The 18,267-nt window shown below is 38.0% G+C and overlaps 1 protein-coding gene across 1 annotated transcript; it reads right to left on the bottom strand.

Moving 5' to 3' along the window:
* Positions 1–635: 635 nt before the first annotated feature.
* Positions 636–16,438, bottom strand: LOC139723009 (carboxypeptidase B-like). Its single transcript, XM_071634288.1, has 11 exons — positions 16,308–16,438; positions 12,597–12,672; positions 11,634–11,747; positions 9,347–9,448; positions 8,850–8,951; positions 7,478–7,603; positions 6,923–7,033; positions 6,194–6,284; positions 2,927–3,126; positions 1,972–2,056; positions 636–820 (listed from the first exon to the last, which is right to left on the bottom strand). The coding sequence occupies exons 1-11, from the start codon at positions 16,436–16,438 to the stop codon at positions 636–638; spliced, it is 1,323 nt and encodes a 440-aa protein (XP_071490389.1).
* Between the last annotated feature and the right edge of the window lie 1,829 nt (positions 16,439–18,267).

An 18,267-nucleotide genomic window follows, 5' to 3' on the forward strand; every position in this document is an offset into this window, starting at 1 on the left:
GATTGAGGTGAGGATTCAGCTTTCAACTTTTTGCGTTACATAGAGTGGTTTCTAATTATCTCAAAAGAAGTCAGAAGCTGCATTCTCACCTCAACAATACTACATTGTATACAATCCCTTTAACGTGTAAAGGCGTGACCTCTGGAAGACATATTAATAGCATGGAATGTATCGGTTCAGGGGAGGATTCAGCTTTCAACTTTTTGCGAGATACTTAGAAACCACTTATGAAATGGTAAAACCATATACAATTCTAAGAGGAATCCAAAGTTTAATTGATGAAAATCGGCCTTAAAATGGCTGAGATATCCAAAAACAAGGTAGGCCTACAGGTAAAACAAAGTGATCCTAATAAAAGATGGGTCACGCCTTCTATAAGGATCGCTTTGTTTTGGATATCTCGGCCATTTTAAAACCAATTTTCATCAATTTTTTTTAGATTCCTCTTAGAAATATATGTTCTTTCATACATCATAATAGGTTTCTCATTATCTCCACACACACAAAAAAAAAGTCGTTACCAAAAAAAAAAAAAAAAAGCATTGGAAGCATTTTAAACTTTGGCACATAAAGAAGATCTATAGGCCTACGAGGTAACAATTCCTGCAAATCGGCACACGCCGGTCACTTTTAAATCAGTTATTCAGCATAAAGAGGGCGTACTGCTTGAGTCCCTCGAAGGTCTCTTGACCCGATGGAATGATCTCAGAGTCGGGAAGGATGAACCCCCTTTGGCCCTGGTCTCGCAGCTCCACGGTGGTGGAGTAAACCACGCCCAGATTGTCATAGACATAGTCTATCGAAGACCCCGAAGCTACATCTGTTTGATAGAAATAGATACGGAGGATGGAATGAGAATTAGAAGAGGAAGAAGCCGTAGAAGTAGTGGACGAAGACAACAATAAATCAAACTCCTGGAAATTCCAGGTCCGAAAGAGGAAGGGACGGGGGAGGGATGATTTAGGATGGAGCGAGATTTTAGGGTATGCCATTTTAGAGGACGATTAAGTTAAACCAACGCACCTTTAGAAATGATTGAAATTGATTTGAAATGAGTACAAATAGGTGATATGAGGTCAAAAAAAGAAAAGAAAAGAAGAGAGATTATGCTTGACGTGGGAAAAAACCCAGGATAAAATAAGACGCAGATTAACTGCCCCTGCTCCTACCCCCCCCCCAAAAAAAAAAAAAACCTATAGGCAATAATCTGTTAGAACTTGAAATGTGCCACTAGAATCCAAGATATGCGTTCAGAATGAAGTATTGTATATTGGTGGATGAATTTTTGTGATTCTTTTTGTTTCTAATAAAAGATAGGTGTAATTGAATTTTATGGTTCTGTTTATTGTCGCTAAATCTGGAATGGACCCCTCTGGCAAAAGAGCTTTTAGCCAAAAAGAATATCCTACTCACCTAGGTGGAAGTAAATACAATTGTACTTGAAAAACGACGTGAACATGGTGTGCAAAATTATTGTCTTTTGCTGTGCAAGAATCAAAAAGATAATTGCTCATTCCCTTCATACACCTATGTGACTACGTGTGCTATTCATTTGTAGTGTCTTTAATGATAACGATAATGAATAACATTTATATAGCGCTTAATACTGATGTTTCTAAGCGCACCAGAATTACAAATATGGCAGTGTAAAAATGCGATAACAGAAAACATGCAGATAAACAAAGACCACAAACATAGGTGACAGATTTTGATCCATGTCTTTTGAGAAATAAAAGAAAATGATTTCCAACTACACGTAATCTTTTCGTCTTCTATTTTTCTGTGCTGTCCGAAACGCAACCGATTCACAACAAACATGCAACTTTGAGCTTAGATCCACTTTGCCCTTTTATTCAGCAAATTTCGTTCACTTAATCACACCCAGATTTTCTGTTTGTTTCTTTGTTTATTTGTTTGTTTGTTGTTTTTTTCTTTTTTTGTTAGGTTTTCATAGTTTAATTGACAACTTACAGAGAGTATTTGCAATTGTCCCATAGACGTAAGACGTTCCGAACACAGCTGTCAGCGCCTTAACACTTTGTTCGGCTTGGGCGATCTGAAATACAAAAACAGGCCGTGCGACGCATTGTTTTAATCAGAGCACACATTATGCCTTATTTATATCAAACATTATTGCAATCCCATTACGTTATCCATTCTTGTCGATACTAATATCGATTATCATGATTGTACTTCAGTATTCGTTCAATTTATCCCTATGGAAATTGATTATCAACATCGGTTTGTCGTTACAAACTGTACTATCATTTGTTCACATTTTGTGTAAAGTGAATTTTATAGTTCACTGTCAAAATCACTTTCAAAAAAATAATTTCTATAGAGACTAAAGGACAGGGTAAGGTCATCGTCAGTAACTGTCATATGAAAATTAAAGAAGGCAGAGTTAAGGAATTAAACAAGACCAGTGACTGTGTGCAACTACGGCCAAGACTCCAAAATCAGTGGGGAGAAAACGAAGAAAATTGAAGACAAGACCAATATAGAAACGAATACATACACAGTTGAAGCTTATTGATGAAACAGAACGATTTAATACAACACAGTTAAAAAGAAAAGCCATGTCATGCCTACTTCACCAAGTGGATAGGCCTATAGGCAGTGGAGTAGCGGGAAATGAAACGTCGTGTACGGCCTTTACTCAGTCGCAGTATATAAACCAGCAAGAAATTTAAAACAGACAAACAGAAAGAGGACAAAAAACAAACAAACAAAAGAAACACGTACATAGATTCAACACACAATCATACACTAAAAACGGGAAGTTTGGTGTTCTATAGTTCGTGGCACTTTCATAATTTCCTGCATGTCTTCGCGATTTTCTGTGACAGGGAATTTGCACAGTGATAAAGTGTACGACGCTTTGGGGCATTCTATGCGTTATGCCTCTGTAACTTGACTACTGTACCTGTTTTGGATAGTCTTTTGGGAGGTCAGTGGTCCAGCCGTAAGGGGTCATCCAAAGCTGCGAGTAGCTGTGGAAATCGATGAAGCCCCGGAAGTTAATCCCAGACTGCAGGAAGTTGGCCACTGCTTCAACCTCGACCTCTGAGAAGGGCTTTGGACCACAGTAGAGCTCACTACACGGATTCCTGCTCGAACCAGCTCCTGTAAAGCATTCACATTCATTTCATCTTTATTCTATTTTTGATAGCATTATACCAGACGAGAGTATAGGCTTACTGAAATAGATGTTTTTGTTTGTTTTGTTGCTGTTGTTGTTTTTGTTGTTGTTGTTGTGTTTTGCATTGCAATCGTCTGTCTCCTGTTCATTCATCTATTTCCACACAAACCTCATATTATTGTATTTTGTCAGTGGGAGACTGGAAATAGAGTGATAATCATCTGCATACGAATTCCAATATACTATGAATATCCACGCTTCAACGGAATATTGTACTTGTGTTTTCAATATTTGAGCAAAACTAGTTTCACTCATAATTCTAACCAAGGAGGTACTTTAGGGCCTATAGTACAACAACCTTGTTCAAAGTATGTATAATTTTGCGGACGCATGCTGCCTAAAATATCACAAAATAATATGACCATGTTGTATGAATCCCCAAAAATACAGCAAGAGTATAGCGTGGCCAAAACAAAACAATCAAACAAACATAGTCAAGACGCTAATTCCTGTAGGAGGCTTAATTAAGGAGTTCGTTCAACCCACCCCGCAGAAAAGGTTTGACCAGACAGGGTGGTAGATGGGACCTCCATGAACATCCCCAGGTAGTTTGTGGTTCCAAATTTTGGTGTCAGTAGAATTTTACTAGCCATTTTTCATCATTAGTTGTTGGAACAAACGCAAAGGGGTCTGCGCACGCCAAGACTATTACACTCACCACCAGCACTGCTACATGCACCAGTGCAGTGGTGCGTGTAGTAGTCTTAGCGCACGCATACTTTTTTTTTGACAAACAAGGGTTTTGCCTGCAAATTAACTTTTCAGACCAAGCTGGGGGTCGGTATAGTGTAGTTTCTAGACGTTTTTATTTCGTGTTTATTTCTCCGAGTTGAAGTAAGCAGAGTGAGAGCGCATACCCAGTGATTGCGACGCCCGAATCGCAATCACTGGGTATGTGCTCTCACCCGGCTTAGCGCAATACAGCGGGCTTCTGCCTAATACACAAGTTGCAACTCAGAGAAATAAAGACGAAATAAAAACGACTAGAAATAAAGACTAGGGTCGGTAACGCTTGTCGCTATTGGGGCACTGAAAATACCAAACTTATCACAGTTTTTGCATTTATTTCATGAAGAATTAATCAAACCTGCATAAAACTTTATATGTACACGTTGCTAGAGATGTCGGCAATACAGTAGGATTCAATGTAAGTTATAATATTGTACATGGTTACCATGGTAACCGGATGCCTACTGGTGATTGGTAACCCCCAAAATGCCTCCTACTGCTGCAAACTTTGATTTTTTTTTATTTTATAGATGCAATTTTTAAAAAAAAACTTTTATTGACTATTGTAAAAAAAAAAAAAAATCTTCTGCTGCCAAGCAACTATTATCCAATCATGATTCAGCTGTCAATAACTCAAAAACTAAAGCCCATAATTTCAAAAAGCTCAATGAGCATGTCCTTCCTTTTGCATATTTTGTGTACAACTTAAATGTAATTGTAAATGACCGTGTATTTATGTTATTATTATTATTATCATTTAAGTGATTAATTATTTGTGTGAATTATAGTATTTTGTGACTATGCAGTAGTTTATGTTTAGGTATATACTATGTAAAGCGCTTAGAGGATTCTATTGATAAGCGCTATATAAATACTGAGTTATTATTATTATATATATTTTTTTTTGGGGGGGTACCAATCACCTGTAGGCATCCCGTTACCATGGTTAACATGCACAATATCATAACTTACAATGAATCCCACTGTTTTGCTGACATCTCTAGGAACGTGTACATATATAGTTTTATGCAGTTTTGATGAATTTTTCATGAAATAAGTGCAAGAACTGTGATAAGTTTGTCATTTTCAGTGCCCCAAGAGCGACAAGCATTACTGACCCTAGTCTTAATTTCTAGCCGCTTTTTATTTCGTCTTTATTTCTCTGAGTTGCACCTTCTGTATTGTGCAGAAGCCCGCTGTATTGCGCTGAGCCAAGTGAGGGTGCATACCCAGTGATTGCGACAAAAACGGTTGTGGCGTCGCAATCACTGGGTATGCGCTCTCACTCTGCTTACTTTAACTCGGAGAAATAAACACGAAATAAAAACGTCTAGAAACTACAGTACACCGACCCCAGCTTGGCTTGAAATGTTAGTTTGCAGGTAAAAACCCTCGTTTGAGACCTAAAAAGTCTGTATACGCTAAGACTACTACACGCACCACTGGCATTGGCGCCTGTAGCAGAGCTAGTGGTACGTGTAGTAGTCTTAGCGTGCGCAGACTCTTTCTCGAAGAATAAGGTCTTGTCGAAACTTAAGTGGCCTGTAAAATTTTAATGATACCACAATTTGGAGTCACATACTACCTAGGGGTGTTCCAGAGGGTCCAACCGACCACCCCATGCAGTCAAACCTTTTCTGCGAGGTAGGTTTAACGAAGTCATTTTTTCTGGGTCCCTGCGCCTTGACTAACAAAGCCAGTGGGTTCCGACGAAGTGATGTATCAATCATGAAGAGACCATGAATTGTATGTAAGATGTTCTAAAGTATATATAGATTCCTCTCATCTGATTGGTTAAAAGTGGAGTCATGAAAATAGCTGCGCCCCATTTTTGATCAAAATGACGTCATGATTTACCGTGCAAGGGGCATAGAATCAACTGTGCCCTGTAAATAGGTTTTGGAGACAGTCGCAACCCCGCACACATAGATCGCTCATAATATGTACGCACCAATGATACGACCGCCGTGCTGTCGATCAGCGTTGATTATACGAGTGCTGCTTTTAGTCCTTGTTTGATTCATGTAACCTTTTAACCAATCAGATAAGAAGAATCTATATTTTCCGTGTACAAAACAAATAATGACAGCTTGATATTCGGGGCACAGTTAAAATTATGTAGGCCCTCGTTGATGTGAAAACCATAACTATGCCCTCAGCTTCGCTCCGGGCATAGTTATGGTTTTGACATCGCCTTGGGCCCTTAATTTTAGCTGTGCCCCTCATAGCAGTCATTATTTGTATACTAGAACAGGAACTTACCACACCAATTGTTGTCCCAGTTCCTGTTCGGATCTACCCCGGGGCACAGCGGATTTCTGGTACGTGATCGTGTTTTACGCCACATACGATTCTACCAGTGGAACAAAAATAAGTCTAAAATGTGACGCGATTTTGATAACATCAATTTTTCTCACCATAAACCTGATAAATTTATTGAGCATGAATGTAATCAGAGTCAAAACATGTTAGTTTGGGATGAGAAAGAGAGAAAAGATGAGAAATGAAACACGATCACAATATGTAATGAATATAACATATCTGCAGGTTTGATATGATTTGCAGAAATCGTAATTATGATATTCTTAGAAAAGTTTTTTGTGTAATTTCATTTTCTTTGGGGATTTTACAGTTGCTACGTAGAATAAAGTTGGCTAAAGTACTTTTGCGCACCCATGCTCACTGCATACACATAAACTTTCATTATTTTTAAAACGCGGGAAATTTGAATTAGAGGCTTAATGCGTTACATTTCGGCAGTAAAGAATGCGCTCTTGTGCCAGAAAATTTTCAAATAATTTATATCAGATAAAGAATAAGTTTTTAACCCTAAAGAATGAGCCTGTGTGGCAAAAAAAAAAAAAAAAAACTTTTTCAACCTTACAAATGATACTGGATTATTTTTCACCATAACCTTATAGAATTGGTTTTTGTGCAGTACTCTTAACAGATGAAGAAAATTACATCATATTTTATATCCACTGTTCTCACCGTTGTCCAAGTATATTCGTAACCGTCCACGTTAAAGACAGGCAGGATATACCAATCCAATCCGTCTAGGATCTGCTTCACCTCGCTGCTCGAATCATACTGCTTCAGGAGCTGTAGCAAAGGGATGGCAATGTAGAAAAAAAAAGGGGAAGGGATCATTCTTATAGTCTTTGTACAACTTAAATGAGTTGACTATTGGAAACTATGACGTCACGAATCTCAGACTGATTGATCGTTCCTGCTTCTCTAAGCTTCTTGTGGGGTTTGAAGATTCGGATTTAGTCTTTAATGCCTCAATAATCATGTCAACTGATTTCAGGAGATACGTAAGTCATTTCTGAACTAACCATAAAAAAACGATTTTAATTCTTAAACAGCAATCCTCAGTACTTTGCAACGTTACAGTTCATGCATTGCAGCATCTATGCTTATTATTGATATTTTATTGTAAAATAGGAACTTTTTTTTCTGTAGTCGCAGCTGTCATTTGGTGTGCAAAACAAAATTTGGGAATTGGTCGCTATTTGCGAACTAAGCGTCTTGACGGGATGTTACCTGATTTGTCATGTACACAACCGTAGCGGGCGATATCCATTCCCTGGCGTGGATGCCACCTTCGATGAAAATTGCCTGTTTCCCGCTTGCAGAACCGTTGTGGTATTTATCTGCTCCTGTGGTAATCTGACGAAAAAGAGTATTAGCAATCAGAGCTGTCCCGTTACATGTTTACGGGGAATTAGTTATATAAGATACACGGTGGCCATACAACAACTTGCAATACAAAGGATATCTCTTTCTATTTTTATCACTCTCTTTTAATGTACATCTTAACAATCTTTTCTTATTCATAACTAATATAATAACGACAACAAAATCGTTAACATAACTTTTTTTTTCTTTCTGTGTGCATTTATGTGTAACCTTTCAATGATCTTTTGGTTTCGATAAGTTTATAAATTTGAGCGCACTTTGCACGTCGCTTGATCATTTTCGCCACATGTGTAATGTGTAGTCCAACCATGTTTTGAATAGCTTTGACCACTTATGAAAACTTTTTTTTTTAAATCTTGATTTACCCTTCCCTATTCCTTTCGCGTCGCTTATGCCCCTTCTACAGCCAGTGCACGGTGTTCTTGACTTTTCTAATAACATCCCCAATTATATTTGTCATTGTTATTTAAAAACTATAATGATAATGTTAATAATAATAATAATAATAATAATAATAATAATAATAGTGGCTACTTGTATAGCATACACGTAAACCTTCCTTGCAGTGCTCGTTGCGCTTCAAAATGAACAAATAGATACAGCTGTACCCTATACATGTTCAAACATGACAACATGGAAGAAAATGGCAAACAGCAAACAAACACATACCAGATAAAGAATGAAATTGCTCCGAACACTATAGACAGCAATTATAGTCATCAGTGTGAGAGGAACAGATACGTTTTGAGTTCGGATTTGAATGTATTCTGTAGATGACAGGCTGATTTTGCTACAACACACATTTCCCATAGACACCTGCCCGAGTATACTCGGGACTCGTCCTCAATGGGCTGAATAGGATTGGATTGATTGGATTAACAATATATCTGACAATGAACGTAGAATGCTGCCTTGAAAGTCAAAACTTCTTCTGCAGACTTACAGACGTTGTCTTCTGACTCATCGAGAAGAATTCATTCGAATATAAATAGATAAGAGAAAACGAAAAGGGGATAGTATCTCTCGATTAAATCATAAACATATGAAATGTCAATAAGGGACTGTAATGACACACATGGATTGTAAGAGGTCGAGGAAGGAAAATAAAAGACGTTAAAGTACAATGAAAGCTCAACGGAGGTCTCTTGGAAGGAAAAAATGACACAAAGTAAAATGAAAGCTAAAAAGGGTCTGCGGCATGTAGTTCCCTATTTACCTTCAAAATGTATATCGTGCGTCCTTCGTACGACTTGCCAATCTCTTGTTTTGAGACGAGATCTCCGTGAGTTTTCACCATCAGATCCATCCATTCATTGATCTGAAACCAGAACAAAGACGAAAAATGGGTGCAAATCATTTTCACTAGGACCGTCTCTGATACTGAGAGCAGATTGTAGATGTGTAGGCCAATATTATGTAAGAATCGGATGATTACTTGGGAGTGGGAACCGCGGATATACACTGACAAGCAAACATTCATGGAATATAATGATTTTCGCCCTGCTTCTCAAATGGGAAATGACCAAGTCCCTATAGACACGTTTTCAAATCACAGTAATCCATGACCATTTCGTATAGGACTATCATTCATAACATTAGCATATTTTGCACATGTGCACACTTTCAGCGAAAGTTCATGGATTGTCTTACTGGTCATTAAGCTTTTCAAAATCCACTTCACAACAATCATAACAATGCAATCAGCCGTTCTACCTCTGCGAGGGTGTGGTACTTCTCGTAGGCGAACTCAGCCCCAGGATCGGGTCGATCTGCATACTGTTCATCGATGAGCCTTTGGATATCAGTCTGCAAGATCTGGTGGTTAAAGAAAAAACCCGCAACATTTCAATTAACCACTTCAATCCTGTGCTGCCAGCGACGAGAAACCATGGAGTGAAAATGTCAAGGTCCTCCGGAAGAAGAGTGGGAGCAGAAATAACAATGTGACTACCGATTGGTGACTACGACAATATCCTCTTCCCTTCTCCTCCCCTCCTCCTCCTCCTTTCTCCTATTCCTACTCTTTTTCTTATTACCATCATAATCGTCAGTTTTTTATTATTATTGTTATTATTATAATTATCATTATTATTATAATTGTTGTTATTACTATTGTTATTGTTATTATTACAATCATTATTATTATTATTACGAATTAGTATATCATTATCATTATTATTATCACTACTATTATTGATATTTTAGGTTTTCCCGGCCAATTTCGCACTTTTGTCAGTCCATTTGATAAAAGGTTCATTCAATTTATCGAAAATCCTCGTCAATGCACATTCTGTCATTCAAAATTGCAACTTGTTCCTTCAATTTAGCATTTCGATCAATGAAATTAGCACATGTGCCTTTCGAATTCGTAGAACGGGCATTCAAATTGGAACGTGCTCTTCAGTCATTCAAATTCGCCAGCACTGTCGGAAAATGGTATTTCAGTCATTCAATTTCGCATATGGGCAGTCAAATTCCGAACATGTTCATTCAAATTGGCGTAATGTTATTTCCATTTTGAAAAGTTGAGAACCTTAATTCATACGTATTTAGATGTGAATTTTTGTTTCATCCACACACTGTCAAGTATATAGTAAAGGTATCTTTGACCCTAAATAACTCAAATTTCAAAATCAAAATCTTTAACGTCCCTCTTCTTTCATACATGTTATCAGAACTATACATGCACCAGTACCACAGATTCACTTCGCTTCCTTATTTCTAGTCATGGCAGCACGAGTTAGATACAGGTGTATCTCTCATGAAGACAGGGAAAGAATCATAGAAGCATTTGAGGGTAATAGTAGTAACCTTGACAAATTGATGGCTAGAGCTGATCCAAGAACTTTATTCCTAATGATGATTAACGCAATATTGCACCCACCAAATGAAAATAATGAAACATGCAGATGAAAGCAATAATCACGATGTAAATTGAAACCCCATTCTCCCAACTAAAGTCAAAACAAATATAAAATTAATGTATCTGTGAATGCAATAATAGTATGGAACATTATAAAGACATACACATATTTTGAAAGTACTGTTGCAAAGATGATATCAGAATAAAGAATGAATACGAAAATATGAAATGTTATGATTCTTGCAAACAATACTTATGATGAATGAAAATGAAAAAAAAAAGAATTAAAACATAAACGTGTGTGCTAAATTGCGAAATGCGAAAGTGGATGCCCAAGAATGAGTTCGAATGAACGAGCGCAGCGTACACGTAATCACATGACTATATCATGCTAAATTGAATGAAAGATTTGCGAAATGGTGCTTGTCTTACGAATTTGAACTGAAAAAGTGCTGATTCGAATGATGTTAAAGGTAATTCGAACGCTCCAAAATGAATTTGAATGAAAAGATTATAAAATTGAAATACCGAACATGCCATCTAGGCTAAATTGGGCTAAATTGAATGCAGCAATTAGGAATTGGACTGGAAAAAAAGTGCGAAATTGGCCGGGAAAACCTATATTATTATTATTATTAGTAGTAGTAGTAGTAGTAGTAGTAGTAGTAGTAGTAGTATTATTAGTAGTAGTAGTAGTAGTAGTAGTAGTATCATTATTATTATTATTATTATTATTATTATTATTATTATTATTATTATTATTATTATTATTATTGTATCATAATAGCAGTGGTAGTAATACCATCATTATCCACTTGTACTTTAGAGGTCGTCAACCTTATGGCATTGTATGGCAGGCACGATCCCCTACCTGAATATCACATTATACAGTCGACTTCAGTGGGATTTCCTTAAAGCTTAAACCTACCGCATGTCCACTTGGTAGCAACAACCACATGTAATGTACTCAGTAAATTGACGAATATATGACGAAACATCGATTACATGTCTAGCATCAGGTAAACATACAATTATAATTCTTTTCGGGAAGAAAGGAAATACCTATAATGGCATTCCGAAAACAATTGAGGTGATAACGGCTAAGGACGTGTAGTGTATGGCATATGACTCGATTACCTCAAATTTAAGGAAGGACCGCTTGAAAAATGAAATGAGTTCATTGACTGAGTTGGGCGAAACTAGGACGTCCACGGGCCGGTCGATCGTCGACGGGTACCGCCAAAAGGACAACTGCAGGATGAAATTAAACACAAGAAAATAAACATCACCTCTGGGTATTCCGTCTTTTACCCCAAAATATTGCTTTGGTTTATATCTGTATTGGACGATTCCTCTGTTTGTATCAAAACATTACCTGCAAGTCAGTATTTCCATGAAAATCATGCAAAAAATGTACCATACGCATGAAAATAAGTTTCCTGACATGCCTGAGGCACCTGAAAGTCGCACGCCCTTAACCTACGAAACAAGACACAACAACAACAACAAACACTGACATGTGTACTTCCTGAAACATGCGGCCTCAAAGCGCCATGTAGAGGCTCAACTACACGGTTTTCAGGGGCCAGCGTTAGTTTAGTGAGAAACAATAACAACAGTAACAAAATCGACATTGCTCTTCCTATATTCCCGAACAGGTCAATAAGTCAAGTTTCCTAATGTTACCTTCTTCCTTTTAGGTTTAAACGTGCCGAAGCAAATTCGATAATCAAAAGCAAAAAACGATCCTTTTGCTTTTCAAGAAATGGCCGCTTTTCCTTTTCATCCTGGACAAGACTCATTTAAAGCAGGTTTTAGCAGGTCATCTTCCATCCCGTTCATTCTGATAAAGCGCCTGGCCGATTTTTTTTTTTTTCGAGCAGTCACCCTCTATATACTTATTCCCTCATAGTAAACATGGTAAAGGCGCAGGAGTGAGCTTCAACAAGTCGCCCCCCCCCCCTTTACTGAACGTGTAACCTTTTGTGTGCCAGAGACGTTGCACAGTGTTCATACGGTCATGTTTCTTTTTTTCTGTGCAAATTGACATTCAAGGTATATAATGGGTAAAGCTTTAGTGAATACTATGGGTAAACTTACGTTGTGTTTGTTGGCCAAAAATTCCACTGCTTCTAACTCTACTTGAGATTGAGGATTTATCCGCCATAACTGATATCTAAAGGAGAGAAGAAGCGCGAGAGATAGATTATAGAAAAAAAAAAGAGAAGAGGATCGATGATGTTAATGATAAACATTGCACTAAAATATTGTGAGTGTACACATCACTTCGAAATAATACTTCTTTCAGGCCGTTTATCCTGTTTATATACTGATATACTGTGCTGCGATTAAAGGTATTTACTGCAAGTTCATCTTGCGGTTTTGACACTGATGCTGCTGGTGTTGTAGATATTAAAGGGGGAACATTTCTATAGCCTGACCAAGCACAAGTTTCGTGTATAGCAATAACAATGTATTATTTCACAACCTGTTTTGGGCCAGCCTAACCTCTTACACCTTTGTTTACATGACTGCTTACATGGGTTTCTTTCAGACGTGCACGTGAAAGACCAGAGTAAACATCAGCTACGGGCTGATCAAACGAATCGAGACAAGTACGCAGTACCCTCAAATCGGTTCATCTAATGAAGGGCGATTCTTCACAAAGTGCACGAGTTCTCTTTGAAGTACATTGAGCTATAATCATGGAGTCATGGTTAATTTTCTGAAACCGTGATCCAATATAGCTCGTTGACCTCTAAGGTGTATTGAGGGATTACAGGAGAGATACAAGGTTTTGCGGTAATGAACGATGGTAAAACCCTGCGAAAATCAAAAATAACCCACTGGACTCTATTGTTGGTCACTCGAATCCATAGATCATCAAATGTTCCGTCGCAGTTAACTTTGTTTTTGTTGCTAGGTGTGTGGAAAAAGTCGCGTATCAACTCAATCAGCGATGATATGGCGTGTGATTATGTGAGTCTCTGCGTGTGTGTATGGGGTGGGGGGGGGGGAATCGTCTTACCATGAAAATACAACCATGCAGTCACAACGTATCATCAGCAAAATCGTATTGATGATGATGGTGACTATTTAACAGTCAATCTACTCATCATGAGGTTACCATACTTTCATTTTTATAATCAAACATCTTTGTCATTGCCTTTGAAGCAGAACAGATGTAAATACAAATGAAAAGTCGTCAACAGTAACGACAATAATTCTACAGTGAATTTTATTCATCGTGATTTGAAAAGGTGAACGCTGATTTTATACACTTTCGAAATTGGACAACATGGCACTATGAATATGAATTGTTTGTCGGAAAACAGAAACTTTCCCGTCCAGAAATATCAATATTATTTAGTCCTGGCTTTGCTAGTCACTTATTCATAAACTATTGGAGTAACAATTTTTATATCGAGCGCGCATTCTCCTAAATACTTATATCAGTTACTTGTACAAGTGCGCCGCCATCTCAACTTCAGAACCTTGAGGAGATGGTAAAATGAAATTCGTCGTTGATTGTAGATCATAATCATAATGAGAAAAAAAAGACAATGGAATTGGAATCACCGTGATCATATTATAATGTATGTATTCTAAGTAGATAATACAATTAACTAAATATAAGGTCTATGAATCTCAGTATAGTTTTTTTGCTGTACAATATCATTCCATCCACATTAACAAAAAAAAAGGACAAACAAACATTAATGGAACCTCAACAATATCAGTAGGCAGCTTGACGTCGGGTCAACTTACTGTTCAGGCCAGTCTGCTGTACAATGCCTGGTGAACGTCAACTTTATTCAGTCTCAGAAAATGTTACTGGTAGAATGGCCTTGTTTAAAGTGTTTCCTAGTGTACAGTAATTAATAAAGAATGGCATTTCTGTTCATTTTACCCTAAATAGGGTCGCGAAAGTTTATCTACAGAAAAAAGAACCACTACTTATATAGTATCAAACGTATTCAAATGCAATGCACTCAAGTCATAGCTGTAGCTCTCCCAAAACAACATTTACTAATGCTAAGGTCATTTTTCCAAAACGACTGAAATATTTGTAATAGGTCAGTAAAGTCTATTGTTACTTCATTTAACAGCTATGGATTTTCATTTCCTTAAGCAGTGGCGGATCCAGAGGGGGGCGCACCGTCCGCGCGCCCCCTCTTTATTTTTTGCTAAAACAAAAGAAATAATTAGAAAAAATGGGGGCACGTGCGCCCCCTCTAATTTTGTAAACGCGCCTCCCCTTTACGGAATTCCTGGATCTGCCGCTGTTAAAGACTGGCTCTCCATTTTATCTATATCTTAGGACATGTGCTGTAACGTTAACAATGGTTCGGGTGTTAGTAAAGGTGTTTTATAAGATTTCGTAAAAAAACATGCTTTTGTATTGTTTTATTGACCTTTTGTTCCATTTTGTTTCTCTCATGTGGTACATGGAGTGTGCGGGAGAATGTAATGACACTGATAACAAAACAAAAAATTGTCAGTATAAAGCAACATTTATTCACATAGCCATACTGGCTACCGAATTTGCTTTTTGAGAAGGTCATGCAAGTTTCAGGATCATCGGCATATCGCTTTTTAGTGGTTGCTATCAGGTACTCGCATTCAATTATATTCTCTCTTTCCCGTCCTAGTTATCCATTTCAATTCAAAATCCTTTTTTATGAAAAAAAAAACAAAAAACATTCTTTAAAGATCTCGGTATTTGTGTCTTCTGTAATAAATCATCCAAGCCTCATCTATATATTACCCTCTGACAGCTTTAGACCTTTAAGTCAAGAGTGTAAAGAGTTCCCAGCAGGAATTCAGCGCAGACATTACTGGAAATAATGTTCCTGCACTCTCTTTATCATTTGACCACATGCTTGATGACATGAACATATCGCGTTTATAATAATATTCTGTACCTACGACCCATGGAAGAGTTACACTAATGTATACGCTATTTGAATCACCTCCCTCCTGGTTGAATCTAGGTGTTTGGGTTACATACATTATTTGTCATTAGAGAGAGGACATTATGGCTGTAAATGTAGGTACATACACGTACATGTATACCTGGGAAAAAGAGTAGGGTATGTCATAGAACGGCATATAGCATCGTTCACCGAACAGACAATGATAACATAAAGGGCAAGTCCTATTATGATAACTTGATCGACCGAGTTCATTACTTCTACGCCATATTGCTTTACAGAGTGCAGCTCTCTGGCAGGATGTATATTTCGCAGATGAAGTTCAAAAGGATCAAACAGTGCATTGCAACAAGGGTTGAGGTCGTTTGGCGCAGATGCAGATTGTTAAATGAGCCCTTTGAATCCGACTGTTAACACGCCCGGAGTGACAGTCTTTGTAGTCGATGTGAATTAGGATCAAAATCTCAAGGAACAATATCCTACCGACTCCCTGAACTCCGAAGTGAGACTTTACCGAGTATTCGTATACCTGCATGTACCTATAGGTCCAGACAAGGAGGGTATACTAACACATGTACTTCTTGCTGGTTTTAACAGACTACATGTGCAAGGTATAATCTGCACTTTCTTTGAACAAGACTCTTCAGTGGTAAAGCAATTTGAACGAGTAGGCCTATAACGCGCACCAATTAAATGAAAAGTTTTGTTTACATATTACAGTTCAACTCTTTCTGCGCCAATGAGTCCGTGAATTTGAGTGAGACGGCCGTGTCTACCAATCTAATGGCACGAGGAAGGTGAGAAAGTTATAAGATAAGGGTTTAATAGTACATGATTGTGGTTAGGATATAGAGTACGCTGGGTGCTGTATACTTACCCGTCGTACCGCACCGGACCATCCCCATGTGCCTGCGCCAGCCCGCAGGGCAGGCAGACGAGAGCGCACACCGGCACTAGTAGTAGGCTTACCAACTGCATACTTTGACTTGTAGGTCGATACGCCACCATCGACTCTTTCCCGTAGTCTGAAAGATCGACCTTCTTGCTCTGGGGCCAGGTGTTTATTTCCTTTATATACGCTCAATGGAGCAATACCAGTAATCTACGAAATCCCGTTTTCCTCTATGCTAATTCCATGGCTTCACAAATACAGCTTCGTGATGTTCTCCGGTATTATTGATCGCATCATGAAGAGCTGCGAGCGCTTAATCGCGGAGCGAATCCAGCTTTAGTTCGGCTATACTCCCCACCAACAAAAAGTGAATCACCGCACCATCGTGCTTGCGAAACGCCTTTACAGTAGACAAACAAAAAGAGTTACGGTCATTTGTTGCTTTTCTGATCATATTTGCTCAGAAAAATTAACAAAGATTGCTTTTTCCTGGGTCAATCAAGCATAGAATTCACAATGATACTAACTGACATGGATTCCATTGGCGGGGAAGAGAAAAGTGCTTATGACCATATTTTCGTATTCTCATGGTGCCTTCCGTTTTCGTTTCGATACGTATAAGCGCATTGTTACATATCTCTCTCTCTCTCTATATATATATATATATATATATGCATATATATATATATATATATATTTATTTATTTATTTATTATATATGAATATAATTATTATTACATCCATCCATGTTTGTATAGAAATAATAAGGTTGAAGAAGACTAAGGTCAAAACCCCCTACTAATACCCAGCTGGCATCCTGCACCATCCATTGTCTTCCATTGTCACGATTGTTGAATGGACATAAAACTGGACACTTTCAAAAGTTCACTTCAGATCAGTTCATCTTATTTCTGCAACTTTGTCATGATTTTTTTTTTAATCGAAAATGAGTGCAATTGACATGAACAGTAAAATACCTAACGTAAATGCATAATATAACATCTACAGTGACTATTACTACATTTTTTTTTTGTCATATAGAATAGTTAAAACTTGTGACAGTTAGGGGCTGTCATTAAGTTGTTTGACGAGAAGAATACAATACATGCCAAGTGAAAATACATTATGAAGTTTATGCTATTCTGCGGTTTATCAAAAAGAAGAAGGAGGAGGAGGATAATGCGAAGAAGAAAAGAGATTTAAGATATCAATGTACAGGACTTAAGGGGTTTGAAGGGGATGAGGGTGAACGCTGGTCGTTGTAAATTGAAACAAGAGGTAAATCAGTGAAATAATAATAATAATAATAAGGTCCTATTTACCCAGGGTAGCCTCTTCAGTGTTGCCACTGCTCTACTAGAGGGCCCTGCAATTATTGTTACCCCAGCGTTGCCAGGTACCCATTTATATAACTGGGTCGAGTGGGACATAGTGGGTAAAACATCTTGTCCAAGGACGTAAGCACTGGGCGGGATTCGAACTCGGGTCCTCCGAACGGGAGTCGGGACTCTTATCCATTATGCCACAGCGCCCACATGCCACAGCATGCCACAGCGCCCCCAATTGAAAGTGAAAAGATAATCACACTTTCCGATTGCCAAGGATTGTGTTCGACAGTGCAGGAACACGTCGCGGCGTTGTATACCACAGAAGTCATCTCTAAATGTCATCACATCTATACTCGTTTCTTAATGTCAGATGGGGATTATTCGTGTTTGTTGTTCCGTTCAACACCTTAGTTTGCTATAATCCCTTTGACTATCACAACAGGTCACACAACGCAGTCACTGGCGATAGTGTGTGAGGAGAACGGTGGTAAGGATGGACGAGATCTTAAAAGAATATGCCAAGTCACTGTGTAACGAAGAACAAACACACTATTAAAAGAAAGGGGTCTATTCATCCCTTGCTTGCTTGTTGGCACTGCTCACCATGCTATTTTGAA

The sequence above is a fragment of the Diadema antillarum genome, unplaced genomic scaffold (assembly GCF_040938485.1).
Source record: "Diadema antillarum isolate AM-2024a unplaced genomic scaffold, OU_Dant_1.0 scf00000180, whole genome shotgun sequence".
Lineage (NCBI taxonomy): Eukaryota > Metazoa > Echinodermata > Echinoidea > Diadematoida > Diadematidae > Diadema > Diadema antillarum.

Excerpts from the sequence above, each read along its gene's own strand:
- LOC139723009 (XM_071634288.1), bottom strand. The coding sequence starts at position 16,438 with ATGGTGGCGTATCGACCTACAAGTCAAAGTATGCAGTTGGTAAGCCTA. Across the intron at positions 3,127-6,193 it reads CTGGGACAACAATTGGTGTG|GAGCTGGTTCGAGCAGGAAT; the intron begins GTAAGTTCCTGT and ends AATGCTTTACAG. Across the intron at positions 2,057-2,926 it reads CAAAAGACTATCCAAAACAG|ATCGCCCAAGCCGAACAAAG; the intron begins GTACAGTAGTCA and ends TTTGTATTTCAG.